The sequence below is a fragment of the Mercenaria mercenaria genome, chromosome 6 (assembly GCF_021730395.1).
Source record: "Mercenaria mercenaria strain notata chromosome 6, MADL_Memer_1, whole genome shotgun sequence".
Lineage (NCBI taxonomy): Eukaryota > Metazoa > Mollusca > Bivalvia > Venerida > Veneridae > Mercenaria > Mercenaria mercenaria.
In genome coordinates, this window is record NC_069366.1 from 52,086,726 (window position 1) to 52,113,639 (window position 26,914).

Sequence of the window (26,914 nt, forward strand, 5' to 3'; positions counted from 1 at the left end):
ATGACAGCAGAAATAAAAGCAGTAGATAGTTTTTATCGATTTTCTCGAAAGTGCCATTTTGCACTTATTTCCTTATAGCACTATGCCATCGAATTATTATGTCTTATTGATATTTATAGATACAGCTGTGGAAACAAAGGTTAATGACCGAAAGGTCAAAAAACGCTAAATTACAATAGGACTTTTTCTGATCAGTTCGTAATATATTTTCTGACATTTTGCTTGTGAAGGCATGAGATAAATTATCCAGTCAAGAGTCTTAATGCCATAATCTCAATATATTATATAGCCTGTCGACAAAATCATACTTGACCAAAAACCGTTTAACAAACTTTGAAATATCTGAAAAGCTTGGCTTAAAAGTCAGGGTTATTTAGGGACAAGCATAACTTCAAATAAACTTTGACAAACCCTAGCCAGCACACTCTTTTTCTCTTTTTCTAGTGACAACATTTACCTTTTATGCCAGTTAAGGCATTACAGCAAAGTGCTCAAATTGATTGTTGGATTTTGATGTATTTGCTTAGTAGACATAATGTATTTTAAAATAACTATTACTTGTCCTAGATACATCGGACAGGTGTATAGCAATATTTCATGGTCTTTTTTATCCACCTGTTGCTCCTACTAAACCATCGATAATTGCCCAGGTCTTATATCCTTTCCGCAGCCTTAACGTACTAAAAAGTATTAGCGTCTGATGGCCCTTTCACGCTTCCGTAGAAACAACATTTATTATACGAAACTTATTTTGAAAATATTTCTGAAACATCTGGGTCTGCAACTCTCAAATACGGTTATATCTTACATCTGAGGCGTATACTGACACTCTCAGACAACATCAAAAATGACATTTTGAGCGATTTGATGAAGTTTCAAAATTATCAATGTACGCTTGGTCCGTAACGGACCCCTGTGGGATTTGTGTTTATCCAGAGCTCAAATATCTTTTCATAGATTAAAAGCTGACATGGTGTACTAAAGCCCAGATAATTTCAATTCGTAATAAAGTGCTGAAAATTGGCTCCCCAATAGCAAAATAAAGAAAAAAAGAAGAAGTCCACGTGCATACATTTAGACGGGGTGACCCCTGCGCGTGACCCCTGACTGTCTACGAATCAAAATGCGGCTTTCGTTTTCAATTCATTTTATTTACTTCCGGAAATAGCTGAAGGTCGAGTGACGTCATTTTCTGTGTTGTCAAAAACATATGCCTGGCGAGATTGCATAAATAAGTGCTGGCCGTCCTAAGGTTATGTAACTCTTCAATATCTATACTGAATAAAATGTATGAGGAATTGGTATCCTGAGTATGCATTGAACAAAATTTAATTTATCCGAAGTTGTACCGATACTCACTGTAGCATAAAACAGAAAAAGTTACACGTATAGATATAATATAATGCCATGTCATAAGTATTTTAAATGTTTATTAGAGCGTATGAATGCGCATTGACATAAACATAGACATGATCTGTTTAACTGGAAATAAACTCTCTCGGTGCTGGATAATTATGTATATTTGATTAAGTTAATATGTTATAACTTTAGTTAAATATGTCCACAATACCTTAATGGTTACGGATTAAGAAAAAATAAGCTATCATCATGTTCTATTCTATGAGAAATCAGGTTTTATACATAGCTCTTTTCTTCTTAGTAATTAGTGGCGGAAGATTTATTTATTGCTGGAAACAGGAAGGGTCGAGATTACTGCCTGGTAAGTATTTATATGTATATACATTATATTAAAAATGACAGTCCGTCTGGTTAACTGTGCAAGGGGGAGTCAAAGGCACCGAGTTTGTTCCCCAGGCGAAGCAGTCATTATATATTTTAGCTATCAATCCCTTATTATTTGTACTTCAAGGTTGTAATGTAACAGGTTTGAAAGGTTCGGAATATTGTATATTCTATAAATCATTGTTTAATATGTTTCGGAGAAAGATGATAAACTGTAATACTTGAATCTAAATTGAAAATATTGAAAGTTTGCTGAATTATCAAACCTGTCACAAAACATGTAGCCCAAGGGTTAAACAGGTATACTTAGTTGTTTATACCATTTACTTCCGGGATCAAAGTTAGATATGTTTAAGGAAAAATGCACGACGAATTGCGTAATTTTACATAGCGGCTAGATTGCTTAATTAAATATATATGTTGAAACATAATTATCTGGGAGTTAGAGAGAGAGATGGGGTAGAAATGCTAGATTAATAAGGTCACCTTCACTTGATAATGTCTACGTAAAAATGTTATGTTTAAAATAATAAAGACTGTTGCTATGTTAAATAAAACTTATTAAAAGGTTATGTTTGTTGTATTAAATGGCCACGCTACGTTACAACGCGCGTTTCTGGAGCCGCAGACAGGATGAACCTTTGGAATATTGTCGGGGCACTATGAAGTACGCAATACCACTAGAAGATCACGCCGAGAAACAAGGTTAGAAAACTGTCTATTCTATTTGCTTGTTAAATAATTTATCTTAAAATGGCAGACAACGCTTCAATTCAGCAAATTTTTCAAGATTTGGCTGTTCAATTAAAAAATGTTTCCACCGCAATAGGAACTCAGAGTGTACAACATATGGTTTCAAAATCTGATGGTAATTCTGAAGATTTTAAATCGTGGGTAAAATCATTAGAAAAATATTATATTTTAAATGATTTAAATGATGATAGAAAGAAACTAATTCGCTATCAGACTGCAACAGGGCCAGTGTGAGATTTTATACATAAATTTATAAACGAAAATCAAGATTGTACTTGGGCTGCTTTAGAACATGCTTTATTTACTAGATTTTCTAAGGTACACGACTCACAGCATGCTTTATATCTTTTGCAAAATATAAAACAAAAACCTGATGAAAATGTAAATGTCTATGCTGAAAGATTATTAACTCTGGCAGAAGATGCCTATGAAAATCAAGATCAAGGTCAAAATCATGTTGCAAATTTAGCAATTATTTAGAAACAGTTAATAGGTCATTTTATTGACGGGTTAACAGAAAATTTTCTCAAAATGAAAGTAATGCGTGATTCGCGGGAAACTTTACAGGCTGCAGTTACGTCAGCTATGAATGAACAAAGTTAAAGAAATCGATTTAATTTACGATACGGAAATGGTAATTCACTGCATGTAGATGGATACACCAATCTTATTTTTCGAATAGGTGGAGAAAAAATAGAACATAAATTTTATATGGTCTCAAATATGAATAGAAAAGCAATACTTGGAAGGGACTTTCTCATTCAGAACAAATGCAGGATTTATTTTAATCTTTTATCAATGAGAGTTAAAAATAGCTATGTCACATTACAAGAAGATGTACATATTGCTTCAGTAGTTTGATTGCAAAAAGATACTGTAATTAAACCTCAGACAGTGCAAATGTGTACAGGACAATTAAGAAAAGACTCTAAACTAAAGAATTTTAAAACATATGAATTAAAAAGTGTTGAAGATGATTATCTTAGTACAGAAGCTGGTTTAATGGTAGCTAATTCAGTCATAAAGTTACGAAAACATCGTATTTTTCCTGTTATGTTAGTAAATTCTACAAATAGAACAATTAAATTAAGAAAAGGATGTGCTGTCGCAACTGTTGAACAAATTGATGAAAAATGTATAGCTTCTGTTTCTGATGTCAATAGATTATCACACAATAAGGGTGAAAAATCAATTATTAATACAAAAGAAATAATAGCACCTAAGGAACACTTTCAGTATGTAGAAAAATAAGTTCAAACAAATAGGGACGTTTTTGCAAATAATGACCCAGAGTTGTCACAGATATATACGATTACAATGAAAATTCCTACTATAGAACTTGAACCGATAAAGCAGCGACCATACATACATTATGAGTGATGCTACAGATGAAATGCTTAAGGCTAACGTAATAAGACCTTCTCAAAGTCCTTATGCAAGTCCTGTTGTGCTGGTTAAAAAGAAAAACGACAACAGTACCAGATTTTGTATAGACTTTAGGAGAATCAATGCCCTGATGAGACCAACAGCATACCCTCTACCTCATATCGATGATATATTGGCTCTTTTAGGTGAATCAAAATACTTCACTACCCTAGACTGTCACTCAGGATTTTGGCAAATACCGATTGATGAAAAAGATAAAGAAAAAACTGCATTTACCACATTCAGGGGTCTATTCGAATTTAACGTTATGTGCTTCGGATTAGTTAATGCCCTTAGGGTGTTCCAGGAACTAATGTCTAAAGTCTTAGAGGGTCTAGGTTTTGCTGTCGCGTACTTAGACGCCTGCCTCGTCTTTAGTAAAACATTAGAAGAACATAAACGCCACTTAAAATTATTTTTCAAAGGTTAAGAGAGCATAAACCTAAACTTAAGTTGAAAAAGTGTCAATTCATGCAGCCTAAAACTAAATATTTAGGTTTTGTCATAGATGAAGATGGCATCAGACCAAACCCTAATAAAGTTAAAGCTATTAGGTCACTTCCGGTTCCAAAAAATATGCGTGAAGTTCGAAAAATAATCGGGGCATCCTCATTTTATCGTCGGTTCATCCCCTCATTTTCAGAAATAGCAGAACCTCTTACAAACCTAACAAGGAAAAAGTCTCCATTTATTTGGACAGAAGAATGTCAGAAAAGTTTTGAGAGAATAAAAGAACAATTAACAGCTATTCCCTCCGTATCCTACCCAGATCCAAACAAGCCGTATACATTGTACACCGGTGCCAGCGATAGTCATGTGGCAGCGTGCTTAACTCAAGCGTGTAATTCACCAGAATCAGATGAAAATAAAGAAAGACCTATATATTTTCTGTCTCATAAACTAAGTGAGACACAAAAGAAATACAGCACTATTGAGAAGGAGGCGTACGCCATCTTTTATTCTTTGCAACGTCTAGATTTCTTTTTACACAATGCTGAATTTACAATCAAATGCGACCATTCTCCGCTCCAGTATTTATTAAAAATTCCAATGCAAAACAAGAAAATTCAGTTATGGGCATTGTCTATTAGTGGTTACAACTGTAAGATAGAGTATCTTCCAGGAAAGGCAAATGTTATTGCTGATTTCTTTTCACGACCACCAGAATCTGAAAATAAACAAACAGAAAGTGAGCAGGAAATCAAACCAGATATTACTGACAATACCTACAAAGTTTCTGACAAATATGAAGTTAAAAGTATAAATGTTATAAACTCTAACAACTTAAATCCGAAAGAAGTAGCTAACAAAGAATATCAAAAACAATATTCTTTAGTAGAAACTGTCCCAGCATTTGCAGATTTAGGTATGAGATTAGAACAAGATAAAGATCCTGCAACTGTTCAGATGAAAATGCAACTGAAGCATGGAGACCCAAATAAGGCTGAATTCAAGAAGTATTTAGAAGAAGACAAGGTTCTATACTATAATTCGAACCCAGATGAAGAACCAGTTATGAGACTATATGTTCCTAGTCATTTGAAATCATTAGTTATAACAGAATATCACAACAATGGTCACCCTGGTACACAGCGTATGTTTGCAACTATAAAAACAAAGTACTACTGGCCATATATGTTTAAAGAACTTTATAGATATGTAACAACTTGTGTTGATTGCCAGTCTAGAAATTTGACAAAGGTTAAAGCGCCCTTAAGAGAAACAAATATTGCACCATTTCCATTTGCTATTGTTTCAATAGACATATGTGGTCCTTATGAGAAAACACTAAGTGGCAATCGTTACATCATTTGTTTTGTTGACATGTTCAGTGGTTTTCCAGAAGCTTTCGCAGCTCCTGATAAAAGTACAAATATAGTAATAGACTTACTTTTGAATGAGATATATCCTAGATATGGATGTCCTCTCCAGATAATTCATGACCGAGGGTCAGAATTTACAAGTCCTGCCTATAGGGAGGTCCTGAAAGAGTTAAATATTGACAATGTATCATGTACAGCATACCACCCTGAAAGTAATGCAAAGCAAGAACGAATGCACAGAGTTCTGCATGATATTTTAGCAAAAAGAGTTCAAGGTAATACACGAGAATGGGATCTCCATCTTAATATGTCTTTAGCAGGCATACGTCACAATGTTTCTTCAAGTTCAAAGTTCACACCTTTCTATTTAGTTTACAACAGAAACCCGATTTTACCTGTTGATAATTTGCTAAAGCCTAGAGCTAAATACCATGGCGAAGAGTTTCACAAGATAGTTCTTCAAGAACAACATTCAAGTTTCCTTAAAGCTTATAGAGTTTTCGGTGCATACAAATGTATTTATAAAATGTGTACTCTAGATATAAGTCTTTCAGAATTTATACTTTTGAAAGAATATTCAGTATTTATTAAATAAATAGATATCCGACTTTCGGCGTATACACTTGTAGCATGAGCGCAATTAAAAAAAAATACATGTTCAAGGCATATAAATACCTTGATCTTTAACCTGTACTTTATACATGTGCGCGTATTTAATTTTAAAATATTAGCATGTTTCAAAAGTTATATCGTATCTATAGAAGATGTGATTTTACGGCTGTTGATATCTATAAACATGTACATGTAGAATTTAAAACCAGATATGTAATTTTGCTTTCTAATTTCAGAACCACTTATGTTTTATATGTATGATAAGCTCTGATAGATGCATCAGAAAGACGGAATTTCCACAAAATGAATGAAAAACGAAACAAGCAGACGCTTATACTGCGCAGTTATATATATTATATCTATATTCTGTTATATACACGTAATCGTGAAAATATAGACAGATATGACTTTCGCAAATGAAATACTGTTTAATTTCAATGTATAATGTTGTAATATTGTAAAACTACAGACGAATGTTTTAAAAAGATATATAATGCACTTTATTTGTATGAAAGAAATCATCACGTTTTAGGAAATTCCTCCATTATATTTGTATTATGCTTGCACTAACAATTCTGATGCCTAAATACTGAGAAAATTATATCTATCTGTAATATTATGTACTTTAAATTGTCTTTTAATATGTATGTGTAAAATTACCCAACTGTTTAAGTCGGGCATTCAAAAAGCTAATTCCGTTTACTATACCTGGCGAACCCTCGGCGACATTTCTAAACAATCAATAGTAAGGATTTGTTATAGCTTAGATTTACTATTAATCTTTTTTATTATTTTTTTTTGTGGAAGAAATGAAGGGATTTGTAATGTAACAGGTTTGAAAGGTTCGGAATATTGTATATTCTATAAATCATTGTTTCAAGCTACTTTCTATAGATTCGCAAGCAATCTTATCATTTGTCTATATTTTCTTTATGGTTTCAGACTATGCAAATAACAATTATTTTATCTAAATTCCATTTTGTTACTTTGTAATCGCTTATTTTCCTCGGGGTACCGAAACCTATTTTAGAATGTGAAATTGAAAGTAGACTAAGATAATCAAAAGAGCGCACACTTAGCTGGCGAACAGTAACAAAATGGCTGCCGTAGCGCACAGTAAGGCTTTTGGGTAAAGAAATTTGGTACTTAACAGCGAATATTCTCATATACGGCCTTATATGCAATGTAAATGTTCGTTGGGGTATATTCAACAGCTACATGACAAACTGTCAGGGAATGTGACACAATTTATTATACATGAATTTAAACGTGATGTTAATTTCTTTTAAATGAATGGAAGGCAACGCGCATACTTTGAGAATCTTGGGGAAAGTACTTCTAATGGCATTCTCATAGAAGACATAAGGTAGAAGACTCACCTTCACTTGATAATATCTACGTAAAAATGTTATGTTTAAAATAATAAAGACTGTTGCTATGTTAAATAAAACTTATTAAAAGGTTATGTTTGTTGTATTAAATGGCCACGCTACGTTACAGGGTAGATTCTATTTCTAATGAACAGTACTATAATTTATGGCAAAATAGCAGCTTGTTCGTCAAAATGAAGTTCTTAAATAATATCTACCATTCAGACTAAGAGTGTCTAACCGCCAGGAAGAGGCGACAAATAATTTTACAGACGACCTTGACAATGATCCAAGTGAAAGTTTTTGTTTCACCTTGATAATACATGAATACATGTTGTCGCAATACATCTATGCTAGACAAATACAGAGGGAATACTTACAAGGAAAATAAGATTAATTGCTTGGTACTACATATTTAAATATCTTTCCATAGTTGTATTGGGTAAGCTGCTGTAACATCTGGTCTAAGAAGATGAGTCGTCAAGGATCTTTTTTCAAATATAACTATTTAAGTCATTGACCATGCAATTGTTTTAGAAGTTACACTTTCAGTGCTGTTTTCTGTTTGTTTGTTTGTTTGTTTGTTTTTATTTGTTTTTTATTGTTGCTGTTGTTTTTCTCTATCATGGAGCCCATTCATGGTATCTGAATAATGAACTTTCAAAGCCGATACTCGGCTGGCACAGGGAGTGGTGCACATTTCATTACCTCTTATTAACAGACACAACCAAACCTAGCCTGTTGTTACTTTATTGGTTTATATTCTATGATCGCGCAAGAATTTCTTATAGATTTTATTTTCTATCACAATAGCTATCATTGGATGCCCTGCCGCGGCAGTAATGTATCTTCCATTTTCTGGTTTATACTGATCTTTGTATCTGTTAACCACCATTTGTTAGGGAACGTGATGAATGTTGCATGTTTCACTACCTCTCGTCAACACACTTAATCCAGCAGAGTTGGCTATTTGCTTAATTTCGTATAACATGCTAAAACATTGAAGCAGTTATTTGACCTTATATGACATTCAAGATATCAGCGCGGTCACATGACCTGACAGTCACATTCGCTTGGTCACGTGTCAGAAAGGTTGAAAATGTTTTTGATAGTCAAAATATCTCTTTCTCGGGTAATGGGATTTTATCATTGTAGACAAAAGTGAGGTATAATTATTATATAATGTTATGGCTCTTTATAACGTTTAGACATGTATCATTTAAATGAAATTGGTAAAATCATGTTCCTATCTATACCTAAAGTTACATTTTTTTTTAATTATACAAATGTTTCATTTCTGTCTCTTTGCTTTTTGCTTAGCACAACACTGGGCAAATATGCCCTATAGACATTTTTTCTAGTTTAATGGCGAATATTAACTTTTCAGACATGGTCGTTGCCAGCAGCATTGTGGTCGCAATGATTCTGATAGACATTTATAGACTGAAACCAGCACCATCTCACACATTTAAAAGTTTAATATTGCAGTACATTTACTTAAGAGCCACAATGGTGTTTGGGTATGTACTGAAAACACGTTTTGATAAGATGTGTAACAAGTGTAAAGAGCAACAAGAAAACATTCTTAAAGAAATCTTAGCACAAAATAAGGATACACTTTTCGCGAGGGATCACGGTCTAGAAAATGTTAACTCTGTCAAAACATTTAGAGAAACCATGCCGCTTACATCATACGGTAATTACCGGAAGTATGCTGAAATGATAAAAGAGGAAGGTACAGAAAATATACTGTTTCCCGGAAAAGCTTACTATCTGGCCCTTACTTCCGGTACAACTTCCGGTAAAAGCAAGGTGTTTCCAAAAAACCCTAAAACGCGGAATAAGGCAATGACATGGCTTATAACATTGCAATACATTCTGACGTATGCTACAGAAAATAACTTTTTAACAAAATGGTTGTATGTAAAACTTTTACCAACACTAATTGCCACCAAATCCGGGATAGAATCTGGACCTGTTTCAGCTGTTACAAACAAAATCAACGTTCCATTTTTTGCTGTCCCAAATCTATCCATACACACGGAATACGAGGCCCTTTACATTCATTTAGCATTTAGTCTTGCAGAAGATGATGTGTCCTGTTTTTCAACCATGGTTTCAACAACAGCATTATCTTTACTCACAATACTGGAGAAGGATTGGAGTTTGCTTTGCAATGACATTGAAAATGGAAGACTCTCAGAAAGTTTGGACATTCCTGCTGTTGAAAGAAATCGATTAAATAATCTGATGAAAGCTGATCCAAGACGCGGAGCATTTTTAAGGAAAGAATTTGCTAAGGGATTTAAGAGTGTTGTGTCTAGAATATGGCCGCAATGTCCGTGTCTTCTGGCAATTAAGACAGGAGTGTTTGAAACACCGGTAGGTAAATGATTAACCTTTATAAAAGCTACGTTTGATTAACATTGAAATATTTTCCGCAGCTCGAAAGGCAAAAAAAAAAAAAAAAAAAAAAAAAAATAAGAAAAAAAAGAGTTTATTGCTTTGCCCTCGAAACGACACATGTAAATATGCCACTCATATTACATTGTTTCCAAGTGATTGTAGTTGGAAATACGTACACGTTTCGTTAAACTATTCCATCAGTATGTAAAATGAACATTATTTTAAAACACCTTCAAGGTTGTAAACGGAAATAAAAGATATATATCCATAAATTGGAATCATTTGGACCGACTTTTATATGGACATGCGTCGAGGTGAATCTTATAGAATCTTCTCTTTAAACGACAACATCTGTGAAAAAATATAGATTCTGTATCTTTTATTTCATCTTTAAACACCAACATCTATGAACATATAGAAAAGAAGAAACATATAAATTATATTATTGAAGTTATGATTGTACAAGAATTATATAAAATGTAACTAAATTTCAGCTACTTTACCTACTTTACATTTGATTGTAATGTAACGATCTTATTTTTTGTTGGCCTCTTACTTGATAAAGGCATACGGGCCAAGTGGTGAATATTGTTTTAGGATCTTTGTAAATACTAAATACATACATATTTGAATAATCAATAATGAACTGTTATTTCCCATTTAGATATCTTCAGTTTTTTACTATTTAACTTATGCATTATTTGTGAAAATACTGCCTGTAACAATCATAATTGCTTCGTTTGTTTGTTTATAAAGTTACCTTTTTTAAAGAAAAAAGTTGAAAGACATGTAATACATCTGTAGATTTTCCATTTTCAATTAAAAAGATATTCTCAAAAAGAATACATATGAGATATGTATTTTAAATGCAGTTTTGAAAAACATGTTCCCGTGCAATCCCTGTTTCCATAATTTTGTGTATTTTTCAGGCAAATATAGTAAGGGAGAAATACTTGGGCGATCTACCCATTGTCACTTTACTTCATGTTGGAACTGAAACCATGTATGGTATGAACATTGATCCTATGGCACAACCAGATGTCAACTACGTGGCCTTACTACCAATAAACTTCTTTGAGTTTCTTCCAGTTGAAGAATTTGAAGAAAAATCACCATCCACATTACTCGCGCATCAGGTCAGCTTCAGACTTTCATAATTTCTGTTACTAAATTCACATATGTCTATCCAAATTTTATTTCGCTATCGTTAAATATCCACAACAAATATCTCATAACGATAGCGATACACTTTAAAGGTGGCCAATCACATTTAAGCAACATTTTATGAATTTTTTCATTTTTGATATTTAATGAACAAAAATCCCATTACATAGAGATAGATCCCTTTTTAAATTTATATTATTATTTTTTATGAAATTTTGTAATTACCCCCCTTTAGTATGAACGTATTGAAAAGGTGAACTATTTCATTTCAATATAATTTCTAGTTTTACATTTGTGTTTGATAGATATTGAGATATTTCAACAATCTAAATAAAAGGCAAATTTTAAAATAGTACGTAGCTTCCGAATTCATTGATTTCCAATCTATCATGGTTGCGCAACAAAGATAGGTAAAGGAAAGTAATGATATGTATTAGGCACTCAATGAGCACAAGTAAGTGTAAAACGTTCTAACAAATCCATTAAACTTGATCAAAATCTGATTAACCACAATTAACCATCTTTAATGGTAATTAAACATTTACATGGTGTATTCACGTTATGTAGTTATCTAAGCACTGGCAATAAGAAAATATATATATACATAACAAACTAAATACAGTTGTGCATTATTTCAAAGGTGGAAGTCGGACGAATGTACGAGATTGTGATTACGACATTTGATGGGTTGTATCGGTATAGAACGGAAGATGTCGTCAAGATAACCGGCTTCTGTGGTACAACGCCAGTATACCAATTCATGTACAGGTAAGAATGTCGATTGGGTAACCGACTTTTATAGTACAATATCAATATACCAATATATACACAGGTAAAACGTCATCTGAGAACTAATATACAAATAAATGCTGTTGTATAGATGTCATCTAGATAAATTGCATCCATGGAAGCCTTTATATACAATTTAAACAAAGATCAAAACTAATGTCGTCCAAGTGACTGGCTTCCGTGAATAATAAAATACCAGAATACACTAGCTCATGCACATATAAGGGTGAATTATATAAGTTTAAAGAACTGTAGGACTGTGACAATGAGCTTCGTCCACGTACGTTTATTGCCTAAAGACCTACGCATGTACTGTATAAATGATACTTTTTCTGTATCTGTAATATTTATCTTCCCGAATGAGTTCTTGGCATGTGTATTTCCTCTCATGTAAATTCTTCAGAGCTGGCGATATTCTAACAGCAAATATGGAAAAAGTACCTGAATTTCTCCTTCACGATGCAGTTTATGCCGCCGCTGCTACATGGAAGGAGACCATTGTAGATTTTACCAGCTGTGAAAGCGTGCATGTGCATCTAGCTGGAGGTAAAAACTTTTGAAAATAATATAACAATGAGATATAGCCATGCTGTACGACTGTTAAATGCGTATAGCTCTTCCGCTCTAGTTTTGTTTTATTCTTCGTGTAAGATTTTAACTAGATTATTACTACTTTGTATTATATTGTTGAAATTAAACAAGACTTTTTTCAACGTCTGATGCCATCCATTACAGTGTGTATCTCTAAAATAGTTTACCTATATTAACGCCAGGTACATGATAGCTCTGGTAAAAGCTATTGGAAATGTCACCAAACGGTGCAATAATTGATGTTTTTGTTAGTATTTGTTGAGCCACGATGACACAATTTTAAATGTCACTATCTGTTCATGATGAATATATTTTAGCGCCCGATACCAGCTCAAGATATGTGGTGTTCATTGAATTGAGAGATGCAAAAACATTAGATGAACACGAGGTAAATATGGTAAGTACATTTGACCATTAAAATGTTAGAAATCACTAGCCAAATCTTTTTCATGTTGGAGACATGGGGGTTGTGTTTTCAGAATAAAAATTATATCAAAACTGATTCAGAAATACAGAAGACCTATATGCTTTCGAAAATACTTTCACTTATGACAAGCACCACATGTTTATTATGTACCAGTCCTTTTACGCAAACGTTTACCATGTCGAATTCATTTTTAAAATAAGTGGATGTATTTTGCTCTTTTTAAAACACCGTTTTTTAAATACCAAACACCAAACAACGAACAGTATGTGAATCAATAAAGCGGACGCCCCCACAATCTTGATGAAATATGCCTGCTGCCAAATCTTTAATGACCAGTGCTAGCGGTCTTATTTATCGAAGTTATCAATGTATATAAGTTATGTGAATTCTTACAACCTGTGGACAACTAATTGATAACGGCTGGATAATAATTATACTGAATAAGTTCCTTTTGGCAGCATCATTTAATATAATCAAGTGGCATAGGCTCGTACTGCACGCCGAACGGGTAACGTGAAAATCATTTCAGATCTCCGGGTCATTTTTTTTACTCCTCCTAAAACGTTCTTGCAACAAAACATAATTTTGTGAGTGTATGCTTTTAAATTCTCTTTTAGGTTGATAAGAAACTGTGTGAAAGTCATACTGATTACATGGAAATGCGCAAAGACAACACACTTCAGCCAGTTCAAATGATTCAGATGAAAACAGGCGCATTCGACAAAATAAAGGAAATGATGTTAGCATCAAACCCAGATGCATTTTGCATGCAGTACAAATTACCAAGAATCATGAGAAGGAAAGACATTTTGAAAGCTATGTTAGATATGAAAATATAAAGGACGATATGATAAATTGAACTGTTATAACTGACAGGTTCAAATTTTGTTGAGTTGTTATTGGCCTCAATGTGTATTAAGGTAGTGGATCCGTAATGGCAATTGGAAATTTCCGTGCAATTCCGTATTCTTGCTTGGCGCATCGGCATTCTTCGGAATACCTGCCTTTCTATTGATACTGAAGGATGCCGAACTCGCATCTACATAGAATACCTAACCGAACGGAAGTTTCCGATTGTGTGCACCACCTAAGGTTTGAGTGCAAATTATTATTAAAGTTACTAGACTAACAAGTTATAAATTTGTTGTTCATCCATGCGTAATGTTGAAACGTTTTTAAACTGTTTTGTATCAGGACGCCTCTCATATGCTAATTGAAAAGCGTATTTCTTCACACTCAATGAATTCAAAACATTCAGAAGTGGTTGTTGTCCTCTATGACAGATATTTAGGACATTAAACTTACTGAACTGGTAAGTGTGACCTATATTATTTGACATATCTATCTCGTCAGGTCATATGTATTGAAAAGACGGGGATATATGTCATTATGATACAAATATGATACAACATTCAACGCACATTTATATGTAAATAGAGGCCAGTGACCTTAAAGGCACATAGGACATCATTCTATGCATAGCGTTTTCACTGTTATTGTTCTCTCGCAATGACAAAGAAGGGTTCAGCCGACTGTATCTAGATTGAATGTCCGCTGAAAACCCCAGAGTAACAAAGTTAAAACGAATCATTTATAATGTGTTTAATTTTGTGTCCAAATTGTAAAGCATTATTATAATATTGAGCTGCACGATGAGAAAACCAACATAGTGCATTTGCGAAAAGCATGGATCCAGACCAGCCTGCGCACTCGCGCTGTCTGGTCAGGAAGCAGATTGTTGGCTTTCAAACTCTACTGCAACTAGTGAAACCGTTAGCGAACAGTATGGATCCTGACCGGACTGTGCGGATGCGCAGTCTGGTCTGAATCCATGCTGTACGCAAATGCACTGTGTTCATAATGTTGGTTTTCTCATGGTGCGGCTCATATGTACGCATATTCTACATGTTATGACTCTAGTAGCCTTGTAAATTGAAGATTTTGGAATTCGTTTTGTATTCGCAGCGTATTTTACAGTACCACGTTTGTAACTCTATGAATTTATATATAGGAAATCCGGTAGATGATATCATTTTAAACTTTAAAAACTCGTCTTTGTACTATAAGATTCTTTCACTGGTTGTAGGTGCAGATGGGAATATCCGGCCTCGAGGGTAACTGTTTAGGCGATAACGGGGCTCCCTGTCGAGTTACCGCCTAAACAGTTACCCGAGAGCCGGATATTTCTATCTGCACCTATAACAAGTGACAGAATCTTTTTCTTGCATACCGATTTCCAGAAGTAATAATAAAAATAAAATCAATCGAACGGCTTTCTTTTTAGAATTATTTATTATAGCAGTGTATTTAAACAAAACGGGGGAAACCAACGTCCGTAAACAGGAAAGACGCCATGACGTTTCAAAACAAATATTCTAACACGATCCGATTCATTTTCCTATTAAACAAAGAAGGAAGAAAGCAGTGAATTATCATACAACAAATCACTGTTCTGACGTCACAATTATTACGTCATGGCGTCAAGCGGCATAGAGGCGCGCTGGAAAAGAAACCGATTGAAAACGGGCAAATATTTAATGCATGTCATCAAGGATGTACTTTAAAATCCTTTATAACGTGTTAGAATCGAAATAATATATCTCATTTAGTGATTTGCTCTTGAATAAATCATTGCTTGTCGTTCAGATGCGTGTTACAGGTAAAAGTTTATCTGCACATGCTTCATTGATCGCTCGCTTTTTAAACGCGGTACTTGATTGGGTAGCATCTAAAACTCATTACTTATAAGGGGTTTTATACATAAAAATATGTGCTGTGATGTTATAGTTTGTACAGTTAAGAGTTCATTGTCATTTGAAATCTATGATGTAAATAGTAATTGTCATAATATATATTGTTTTCTTGGAAATCTAAAAACATTTGGCCATTTTGCAAATAAATCAATCATCTTAAAACTTCAACAATTTTTTTTTCTCATTATTTATTTGCTTAGAACACAAGAAATGCAGAAAAAGTTCAAAAAATATTTTTGTGTTTTTATTTATTTTATTATAAATATTTATTTGTGAACTTAGTACATCATTTTTCTACAAATCATGTCATTTTGTATATCAACTTTGAGCAGTTTTTGATAACTTTCTTTTTAGTGAAATTACACATATTATTTTTTTTTAATTAGAAATTTTTTTTTCTATATTATGATCGAAAGAAAAGGGTAGAATGAATGAAATTTTATTCATTTGATTAAAATGTAGTATAATTATTGCTGACAATCATATAGTTTGTTTTATTATGATAAATAAAGTTGATTTTCAAACCACTAGCTTCTTTATTACTGGTAGCTGGTTATACATTGGATTGGTAGATATCAGAGCCAATACACTGAGACCTGGGTATCATACAGAAAAATGAAGTCCATACATTGTGACTGTACACTCATACATACATTGAAAAGGCTTGATGAAATGATTAAAAATAGACTTTTCCTTAAATATATTACATTCATGCATCCTTAAAGGTGTTTCAGGTAGCAGGAAAATGCATCTTTTCATGTGCCATATTAAAAAATTTTCGACATCGGGAGGGGATACCCCCCGAACCCACCCCCAGGTTGGGCCCACCCAGCAAAAAAATCCTGGACACGGGCCTGACAGGAACCAATATGAACTGTCAAGGTATTGAATTTTTATTCCGTTTTTTAAATAAAATATAAATTACTACATAAATCTTCTACATATATGTAGTTCGTAATACGTCATTTACAGCACGAGAGTCGTCTTACACCCCGGGGTGTAAGATGGATTTTTCCAGCACCGGTAAAAATAACGAAAATCCCCGTCTGGTATGCAAGAAAGATGTATCTTGCACATTATGTCGATTAGTAATAACAAATTTTGACGCTAGTATCATAACTTTTAGAATATACCCTTAAAACACATCCATCTCACCTCGTTTTTAAAGTCCCGGGTAAAAACAAGTAAAGCTACAAACACAGTATTTTTAAAATTGATCCATCCTGGAATGGATGTAACAACTTATTTCCAGCCGAGCCCGCGGCAAATGTTATATTTACCTCCCCAGCATCCAGTCTAGGCCGATACTGCTTGAAACAGTACCAATTTAAGTAAATCACCCAGCACTGAACACTAGTCGGAATATCAGCCGCGATCCGGACCACTGGCTTTGTAGTACAACCTGCTAACCACTGCGCCACTGATTCCCTTGCTGGTCATGTGGGGGCCCTCTATATCTCTACATTTCTGTGGAGTGTCAGCAGTTTTTCAGGTCGTTCTAGGCTTAAAATAAGTGGTCGATAAAACAAATCAGTCACAAAGTTTGTTAGTGACCCGCAACGCAAACACGCGGGGTCAGTATGATAAATATGGGCACCCGGCTAACGCATCCACCCTCCCCTACGGAATAAACGTAAAAATAAAATTTAATAATATAATATTTTGTTACATCACATGCTCAGTTTCTGAATTACAATTCCAAATTGACATCTTCAGCAGATAAATATGAGATAGGCACATCGTTTAACAGTATTTCGGAACAGCATAATGCTGTGACAGCTTCCTCGATTTACTTTGTTTCCCGTTGTTTTGTTGCGAAATCAAACTGCTTTTCGTCATGAAATAAAAGTTCAAACTTTTCGTTGTTCCTGACATAGTCCTCGGCAGAAATAGTTCCCACTCGGTGGATTTGGATACCTGTTGTAAATACCTGTATACGATGCTTTATGGTTAAATGACGCCATGTTGAAATATCCATTTTGGCGCGAAACAGCTTAACAGTGTTTAGGTCCTGCATCTTTGGGCTTATGCAGAAAGCATTTTTCTCAAACCCAACACGGAGAAATTCTAGTTCTTGCAGGTGTGGTAATGACTGAAGCATAACATTTATCTTTCTGTTGTACCTTTTCCGAGCTCTGAAGTCCTTCACATTAAGGCTTAGTCTGCGAAGATATTGGGCTTTCTGTATGCAGATCATTTCGTCTGGGAGACCAGTATGTAATTCAAATGTCAGAAGCTTAGTTTTGTTGATACTGGCAACATGAAACGATGTCCTTGAACACAAGTGTGCATGTACAATTTGTCATGATTTGAGAGGTTGATCACATGACCTTCACACTTCGGCATTTCACATCCAATTGCTTCTAGTATTATTACTCTTAAATTCACTACTTGCTTTAAGGTGTTTGACAAAGCTGTGTATAACTGATGTGATAATGTGCAGTACTGTAACTTAATTGTCTGTACATTGTTGAATCCTGTTAGAATTTGAAGCAAATTGTCCGTAAAATGTTTCCCATCAAGGTAACTTATAGTCAGTGATATAACAAGGTCTGTTACAACCTGTTCCAGAAATGATTCAGAAGTGTCTGGTTCAATGGATACATCACAGACACTCACTTTTGGCAATATATGTTCTCCACTCAACACGCAGTTTGACAAACACTGTCCCGCAAGTTCCTGGATAAGTGCCAAGGTTTCTATTTCATTGATGTAAATATGTGGTCTATGCATTAACATTCGGTACTCGGAAAGTCCTCTATCTTCTAAAACAATTTCATACATATGCTGCAAGAGCTTCGTTGTTATGCATGTCGCTAGGTCACACACCATTACCACTATGTTTCTGAATTGCAGAATGTCCTTTGCGTTAACACACTTCATAAACAGGTTTTCCAAAGCCGGGTTTTGTGTACGAAGGTACTGTTGGTTTGAGCGACTTGAGACATAACTGACTTGACTTGTAATGTGTAAACTGAGACAAAGAACTCTAGAAATGAAGTGTGTATGAACATAAAATAGGATTTTTCGTATGTAGGGTCAAAACAGTTATCCTCGGTAAGTAATCCAAGGTTGAGGATGAAAGATATGTCGGAAATTGACAAGCCGTGGTCCTCCTCTAACTTTGAGCGACCGAGTATCACTGAAGACTGCTCATTTGAAGCTTGCATCTCAAAAGCAATTTTTCCTAAAAGAAAAATAACATTTTTGTGTTTCCTACATTTAGGGTATTTTTCTAAAAGCTTTGGAAGCTGAAGGTGTTTCAAATCTTCCGAAACACCTATTGTATCATGATGCTCCTCGAAACCTTTCTCTTCAGCCCAAGAAAAGAGAATGTTAAGGATACTGCAGTAGATTTCAGCTGGTGATTTTCCAATTTCTTTCTTTTGACAGAAGACCCATAGAATTTGCTGCAGAAGCATTGGAACCTCCTCTAAATGCTGCAATTTTGAATCTTTAAGTTTTCTTAGAAATTCTTCAGGAGTTCTATTTGCACAAAGTTTGACTAGATACTTTTCAATCATTTGCTCAGTTGAACTACTGTCAATACCCAAAAGATGTATCTTTTGATCAAATTCTGTAGACTGTATGTCCAGGACGCCAGGTGCTGAAGGGCGAGACATTGTGGCTATGGTGTACATTTTCGAGGGATCAGTTATTGGTAGTCCACGTGTGATATACGGCGGATTGTACGACTTTTTAAGTCTCGGTGTCCATTCATCCAGTGCATCAACCAAAATCAGACATCTATCAGATTCGTTGTTTAGTATTTCATCAACTATCCCAATTGGTGCAATTCTTTGATAAGATACATTGATCATGTCATGGATATCAGTATATCCACACATATGGGACAATGATATGAAGAACAAGAAGTCAAATTGCTGCATTTCTTGAACATTTTTATCTATCTGACCTTCAGAAACATCTACGTTTTCATTCTTTTCAGGGTCATTATCTTTTATAGATGTTGGGGTTCCATAAATATTTACTGGAGATGTTGCCACGTCCTCTTTGCATTCATCAGATTTGCCTTTACACCAGTTGTATATCATCATTTTACAGAATGAGCTTTTTCCAGACCCAACCTCTCCCAAAATGTAGATATTTTTCGCTGCATGACCGTCTTTGCTGAATATGTCTTTATAAGAATTTACTTCTGTTCTTTCATATTCGTTTTCAGGTTTTCCCTTTATGATCATTTTAGGATGGACATAAACTTCATGTATTTCTGCAATAATTTGCCTGTCTTCAGTGGAGAGATTGAAGTGTAAACGAAGTGTTTCCGATACAGATGTATCAGTTTCTGTTGAAACTCTGAAAAAGACAGACTATTACAGTGAATTACCAAAAAAGGCTTCCAGGTCAGTGAGTCGATTTTGATATACTTCGAAAATGTTTTTTTAAGTTTTGTATTCCTTACCAAAATTGATATACCTATATGAATAATTATTCATCTGAAAATGTAGATTCCAAACATATTCAAATCAAGGCAAATTACTTATGTTAATTTCAACACACTCCCTAACTTTAAACACTTCGACAGATAAAAGTTGGTATCACTTCAGAAAAAGGAAACGGTTACTTCATTCTTTTCATCCTCAAAACATATTGCACAAGTGGTATAAAACTTACCCTGTTTACATTTAAGATAGCTGTTTCTTTCATGGTGAAGTTTCTCGGCCTCTTTTAATGTAGCAAGTTGTTCCTTAAGAATTCCTATATTTGCATTCATGCTGTCAACTTTTGCTTCGACTGCTTGCAGTCTCTAATGGAAAAATAAATAAAATGTAAAGATTTATGAGTGATTATTTTGAAATAAGTGGATAAATTGACCCTATGAAGTAAGACCTCTTTGTAAGTTTGATATATTGTAATTGACATAAGAACGTGTGTTTGTTTTGTGTGCGAGGATATATGTCACTCAGTACAGAAACTGTGATAAATATTTATGCGATCATTAAACTTCACCAGATGATTGTCTATAGTCCGTAGATGGTCCCTTTTTCTTTGGGGGAGTAGGTCAAAAGTCAAGATTAACTTTATACTAATCAAAACTTGAAAAGCCTTATCATTGGTCTAAGAGTGTCAAATTTCATAGGAAGATTTCATGTGGTATATACTTATATATTGTCCCTTTTACTTAGGGTTGAATAGCTTAATTAAATATCAAAATGACAGTGACATCATGACTGAAACAATTTTTCAATAAAGGGTGAATGCTTGAGCCTTCAAATCTTCTAACAGGACATCGTGAGGATAATGTGCGTTTAAAAAGCAACATTTACGATTATTTTAGTATTTCATATTTTTTATCTTCGATAATGGACCCTGTTTTCAAGCTTTAGACAGAAAAAAAACGCGGTAACATTAGTTGTGCAAAATACGCTTAACATACAGAAAACAACATTTATTTACAAAATAGTCAGTTTAAAACTCCTTACAGATTCATGGTCCTTCTGTGCAGTTTTGAGATTATGTAAATGAGGGTCTGCATCTGAAGACGCATCTGCATTTGCTTCTGGTGAATTTTCTTTTTCATCTGTTTGAAACCTAGCTAAACATTCCTCGGTTTTCTCTTCTATGGCCTGTTTCTTTTCTTCAGTTAAGTTCCTGATACGTTCCTCAGACTTTTCTCTTTCTTCTTTTATAGCATTCAGTGCATTACTTATTACCTTTGTTTCATGTGTTGTTGTTATGACAAAGGGATCATTCATCATCTAAAAAGGAAAAATCTTTTCAATCATTCCATGCATTAGAATATGTGCAAGTTTAGCTAATTATTTTTAAGTCTAATCAGTCTGGTCCACCATAAATGATGTTCAATTATAGGTCTGTTTGATGACAGCAGGTGCAATTCTGTTTTAAGGGACATTGACAAAATCTTTCTGTTACTTTCAGTGTCAGTGACATCCTATGAATACCAAGCAGAATATTTGTAGATTGCCTTACCTGCTTTAACCTGGCAGTGGCAGATTTTGCTGCAACATCGTTGATCAGTGTATTTGGGTCCTCCAGTACTGAAAGCATTATCTGGATATAACTTGTTAGTTCCATGTCTGTAAGTTCTTGTGATGAACTGTGCAATATATCATTTCTTGTCTTTTTTGCCTGAAAAAGTGACTTCTTGTGGTTACAAAGTTTTTGACTATTTTCAACAGTTCTTATAGCTTCTTAAAGAGACTAACCCACATATTTTAGATACAAAATAATTTCTCTCAAAAATCTATATATCGTGAGTGCTCTGAAAGTGACTGGTTGTACAAACGCATTGACATAAAATTTTTGCAAACAATACTTATGAATAGTAAACCGTTCTAGATAACGCTTTTGAAATAATACAAAAAATTAACATTCTTCGTGCATTTTTACCAATATCTGAACTTTTATTTTCACCCACTTTATCATTTTACAGTGTCATATACAACAACAATGTATACATTTTAGGCCAAACTTGGTGGTAATGAACATGTTTAAAAATTTCACCCAAACTGTGGGCGAGTAGCTGTAAGTCGAGGACAGATCCAAAAACGAAACCCTGTAGTGATGTGTGTATGGATCTTTCTCGTACACAATGGTCTCCTCTTACAGTAAAGAGGCCTATGCCACGACAAGCATGTTCATCAAGATTTCGAAAAATTGTTTGTTTTTGTTTCCAGCTTTGATATTAAATTTTGATAATTGATTTGTTTAGTTTAGTTCAAAGACTTAAAGCAAATGTGAGTAATGGATTGAAATAAATAGTCGAAAAAAAGAAAACGATATTTGAATTTCATTTTTAATGATCATGTGACCTTCAACATCACTTTGTATTTGTAACGGAGTGATTAAAGAAACTTGGATGGGGTAGGGGATAAATCACTGTGTGGAGTGTGTGTATGGAATGCACTTGATTGACGTGCACACATGTATACAAAGGTAAAGCTAGAATCACACTGCTCCGGATGGGTTGGATCCCCATCCTTGGATTGCTCCGGATGTATAAGAAAAATTGGGTTTTGCGAATTTGAAACTGTTATAAATAAATCTCTAATGCAATCGTAACAGAACCTTAATTTACCTTTAGTTGCTATCCGGAATTCATCCGCAAACCCATCCGGGGCAGTGTGATCCTAGCGTTAACGTAAAGGCTACTGGAATTAAATTTTTAATTTAAGACCTCTAATTAATTACCTGGCTAAATGTGTCATATGGAGGATTTATAAGACACTGGATGTATGACTGGAAAAAAATGCCGTTTATAATAACACCGAGAAGACCAGTGGCATCTGTTTCCGAAGCGGAATTGTTAGATGTTTTACTTGTCGTTGTCATAAAACATTTGGCAAATTGCCAATGGTCAGTACACCATTTAGCTGAGTCTGTTTCCCAGTTTGGATCATTGTATCGGTGTAGTTTGATGATCTCGTCATACAATCTGCCACATACTTGGCACGGCATGTTGTTCTTTCTTCTGCAGTTGCAGTTTACAATGCTCTTTTGTATACATCTTTTTCGGGTCTCCCTAAAGTGCAGACATTTTAGCAGATTGCAGATTGCAGTCTGCAATTTTTTCCCTAAACTGCAGACTTTTTCTGCAGTCTGCAGATAAGAAACTCATTACTTCTCCACATGGTACCATCCCCCTTGGGGTTCTGCTATAGTACTGCTGAAGTGTAATAAAGATTAATCAGCCACTAAGCAAATGTTTCAAACACAACTTTTAAGTAAGATTTTAGTGTTACTGGTTAAATGTCCCAGAAAGTGTTGAGTCATTTTCTTTTCGTAAAAAATTATCCGTTTTCTTCATATCCTATATATTTTCAACATCATCTCTGTTACATAGTCATGATAGTGAAATGTTACAAACCAATTTCCCAGTGTGATTAGAAAAACAAAGAATGTTTTTGTAAAATCAAATTCCGCCCCCCCCCCCCCCCCCCCCCCCACCCCCACATCATTACATATTACATATTAAGGTAGTTCTTCACGTTCAGATCAAATTTTTTTCTTCAATGTAGAAGGTTTTAAAGCTTCAGAATATATATGTACTTAGAAAAAATTGGCAAATAAAAAAGATGTGTTTGTTTGCTTGATGTTTTGTTACACTGATATGAAAGATTTGGAACTTGCATAAGTTTTCATAATGGGTGTCTATGGGGAAGTCACAATTTTAACATCATTTTCAATGTAGATTTTAATGAAACTTCTCATAGTCGTAAATAAACATATGGTCTATAATATGGCAAAATAAATTGTACAAGTCCGTGTGCTTGTTTTTGAAATATATGCCAATGATTAGAGACATCTGCACATTTCGTGTTGATTTTTTAAACAAACATAAACGTCCTAACAACATGCACATGTCCTCTTCATGTTGGTGATATACAAAGTTTCAACTTACTTAGATGGAAACTGTTGGGGGAATTGAGTACACAATGTTCTCAATGTTCTGATGAAGTTGTAACTTTTCTTTGTCCTTAAACGGGCTTCTACTCCAAATGAAAGTCCTAATAATATGTTTGTGACCACTTCATGCTGATGATGTATACAAAGTTTTATTTTAACTGAATGCTAACTTCTACCCAAGAAATTATGCTAGATGGACTGACTGGAGGAATGACAAATGGATGAACCTGCTGATATTTTAAACACATTATGATTCCACTGTCTTTGAATCTTAGGCATAAAAAAGTTTTATGAAATATTCTAGTTTTTAAAAAATTGAAAATGACTTTAACTGAATTTTATTTTACGGAAAAAATGTGTATTGGATTCTGACTTATTATTTTATAAACCTTCAACTGGGATAATATATGAACATAGTTACAAGAACAACAAAAGTTACAGTTACTGCCAGTAGTTGTCACACTGTTCATTATTTTTATGGATGTCTGTAACTGTTTAACAAATGCTTTCAATGTTCACACACATTTTGGCATCATAAGGTAACTTCACACAGTAAGTTACATAACTCAGCTTTTATTTAATCAAAATTTTATCTCTTTTTGCTTAAACATTTTGGTTAAAGTTTAGCTTATAAGCTGGTTTCTGAGAAAGTACTGTGCGGAATGCTTACAAACTTCAGGTCTCTTGCATCATTAGATGACTCAATACGGCATAATGGTCCTGATAATATGTTTAATCTAGCTTTTTTTCATACTGGAACAGAAAGTTATTGTCTGAATAATGACTGAGCATGAATTCTGTGTTCTAAAACTTATCTGAGTACGTTCGGATTAATCCTGAACTATATCTGAACAGGTTTGTATTTAAAATACAGTCTGACTACCGGTATTTCAGAATAAGAATAACATTTGAACATTTCATTGTTTTGAAAAGTGTATGAAAATGTTCTGAGAGAGAGTTCTCTTCCTTATTTTTACAATATACCAGTTGGGTTTTTTATTAAAGTAGCTTGATCTGGGTTGTTTTAGGCTTGAGCAGATTAGTCCTATATTGGTTTGTTTGCTTTTGGTAGAATGCCATTTTTCAACAGATTTCACTTAGGTACCAGTGAACAGTTAACATAACCAGTATTCTTTGATTCTGTACCAGTACAAACCTCTGGTAGTAACTGCCAACTTCCCCATATGAATCAGAGGTGGAGGACGAATAAGTTCAGACACAATGTCTTTTATCAAATCGTCATGGAGAACATTATGCCTCTCCAGGGAATCAAGCTTATGACCATGTGATCCATAAATTTGCACAGGAAAAAAGAATATGTTATAGGTGTAGAATAAATTTCCTAGAAAATGAATTTCAATTTTCACTAATTTATCCAAAGTTGAACCACATTATCGTAGATGGCCAACTATAAGAAGATTTGATACATTAATGTCAAGCTGAAAATCATAGGATTTGTGCAAATTCTGTTTTGTATTTAAATTTAGAGAAAGAAACTGATTTTTCATTTTTCTGTTTTTTCTTTCCAAGAGGTTCGATCATTTAGCTACTTTCTCCTATAAACATTTGTATTTAAAACTTATTTTGTAACTTTTTTAATGTATTTACCTAAAGAAATAATCCTGTAATTTACACAGTCTCACGCCATGGTATTAATTATCATATCAGTTAGCCTCAATTAATTACTCAGTTAGCACCAAATATCAATTAGCTACAATTAATTACTCAATAATTGCTAAAGCCAATAAATCATCTGATAAGTAGATATGAACAGTAAGTATGTAAGTATATACTATTTACATCCCTATTACTGTATATGTATATATATTTATATTAATTGTATTAATGTGTCATTCTTGCATATAAATTAATTTTAAGCAACAACCGTAACTGCAAGACCATTGTAAGACAGATTTATAAGAAAATATCAATTGCAAAGTCTATCTATTTTAAAGCTGAAAAGGTTTATAATGAAATCAATAATCATATTTCGAATTCTGTCTTAATGAGTTAAAATTAAAGATTTTTATGTCGCTGGTGCTGAAAGACACAGAATACATATATTGTCTGAATATAAGTGATGCCGCTTCCTAGCCTGACTATTTGAAGAATGTAAATCGGAGATATTCTACTTAACCAGGCATGGGTGGCAGCATCTGCATAGGCATCACACCTTGTTTTAAAGTTTTGCATGCAAGCTCATATCTCAGTTACAATTACTTTTATTGTGTTGAGAATTTACATATCAAATAACAGGCACTCTTGGATTATGGCCCTTGAATTACACGAAAAAATGCAAATTCAGCCTTGTCCGCTCTCTTAAGTCAAACAGTTTCATCCGATCTTCACCAAACTTGCTGACTTTTTTTGTGAGCATAATATCTCAGCCAAATTCGATAACGACCCAAATCGCCCCAGGCACTCTTGGATTATGGCCCTTGAATTAGGTCAAGTTTGATGACGGGCATATTTTGTTACAGTCTGGCACTCTTGTTATTATTTCCTATTATATCATATTGATTTTTTTTTATTTAACTATAACTGTTTAATTGACTTTAAATATATCTGCCCAGGATAAAAAGACAGTAACATTTTTCTTTTTTAGCTCGACTATTCGAAGAATAGTCTAGCTATTCTACTCACCCTGGCATCGGCGTCGCCATCACACCT

At 34.1% G+C, this 26,914-nt stretch overlaps 2 protein-coding genes and 1 long non-coding RNA gene across 3 annotated transcripts; 1 reads left to right on the forward strand and 2 right to left on the reverse strand.

Annotated features, from left to right (window-relative positions):
• Positions 1-1,422: 1,422 nt before the first annotated feature.
• Positions 1,423-15,367, forward strand: LOC123548892 (uncharacterized). The gene is made up of 7 exons (XM_053545896.1): positions 1,423-1,720; positions 9,114-10,108; positions 11,062-11,268; positions 11,937-12,064; positions 12,489-12,631; positions 12,994-13,073; positions 13,721-15,367. Exons 1-7 carry the CDS (start codon positions 1,609-1,611, stop codon positions 13,940-13,942), a joined length of 1,887 nt encoding a protein of 628 aa, XP_053401871.1. The 5' UTR covers positions 1,423-1,608; the 3' UTR covers positions 13,943-15,367.
• On the reverse strand, positions 4,971-6,601 carry LOC123548893 (uncharacterized). The gene is made up of 2 exons (XR_006685967.2): positions 5,813-6,601; positions 4,971-5,089 (listed from the first exon to the last, which is right to left on the reverse strand). It is a non-coding gene; the product is annotated as an uncharacterized LOC123548893 (long non-coding RNA).
• Positions 15,368-17,491: 2,124 nt separating the features above from the next.
• Positions 17,492-23,296, reverse strand: LOC123548891 (uncharacterized). Its single transcript, XM_053546808.1, has 5 exons — positions 23,030-23,296; positions 21,809-21,967; positions 21,301-21,576; positions 20,492-20,624; positions 17,492-20,173 (listed from the first exon to the last, which is right to left on the reverse strand). The coding sequence occupies exons 1-5, from the start codon at positions 23,294-23,296 to the stop codon at positions 20,055-20,057; spliced, it is 954 nt and encodes a 317-aa protein (XP_053402783.1). The 3' UTR covers positions 17,492-20,054.
• Positions 23,297-26,914: the final 3,618 nt, after the last annotated feature.

Excerpts from the sequence above, each read along its gene's own strand:
- LOC123548892 (XM_053545896.1), top strand. The coding sequence starts at position 1,609 with ATGTTCTATTCTATGAGAAATCAGGTTTTATACATAGCTCTTTTCTTC. Across the intron at positions 1,721-9,113 it reads AGGGTCGAGATTACTGCCTG|ACATGGTCGTTGCCAGCAGC; the intron begins GTAAGTATTTAT and ends TTAACTTTTCAG. Across the intron at positions 12,065-12,488 it reads GTATACCAATTCATGTACAG|AGCTGGCGATATTCTAACAG; the intron begins GTAAGAATGTCG and ends TAAATTCTTCAG.
- LOC123548891 (XM_053546808.1), bottom strand. The coding sequence starts at position 23,296 with ATGCCGTGCCAAGTATGTGGCAGATTGTATGACGAGATCATCAAACTA. Across the intron at positions 21,577-21,808 it reads CCACTGCCAGGTTAAAGCAG|ATGATGAATGATCCCTTTGT; the intron begins GTAAGGCAATCT and ends TTTCCTTTTTAG. Across the intron at positions 20,174-20,491 it reads CTATCTTAAATGTAAACAGG|AGTTTCAACAGAAACTGATA; the intron begins GTAAGTTTTATA and ends TGTCTTTTTCAG.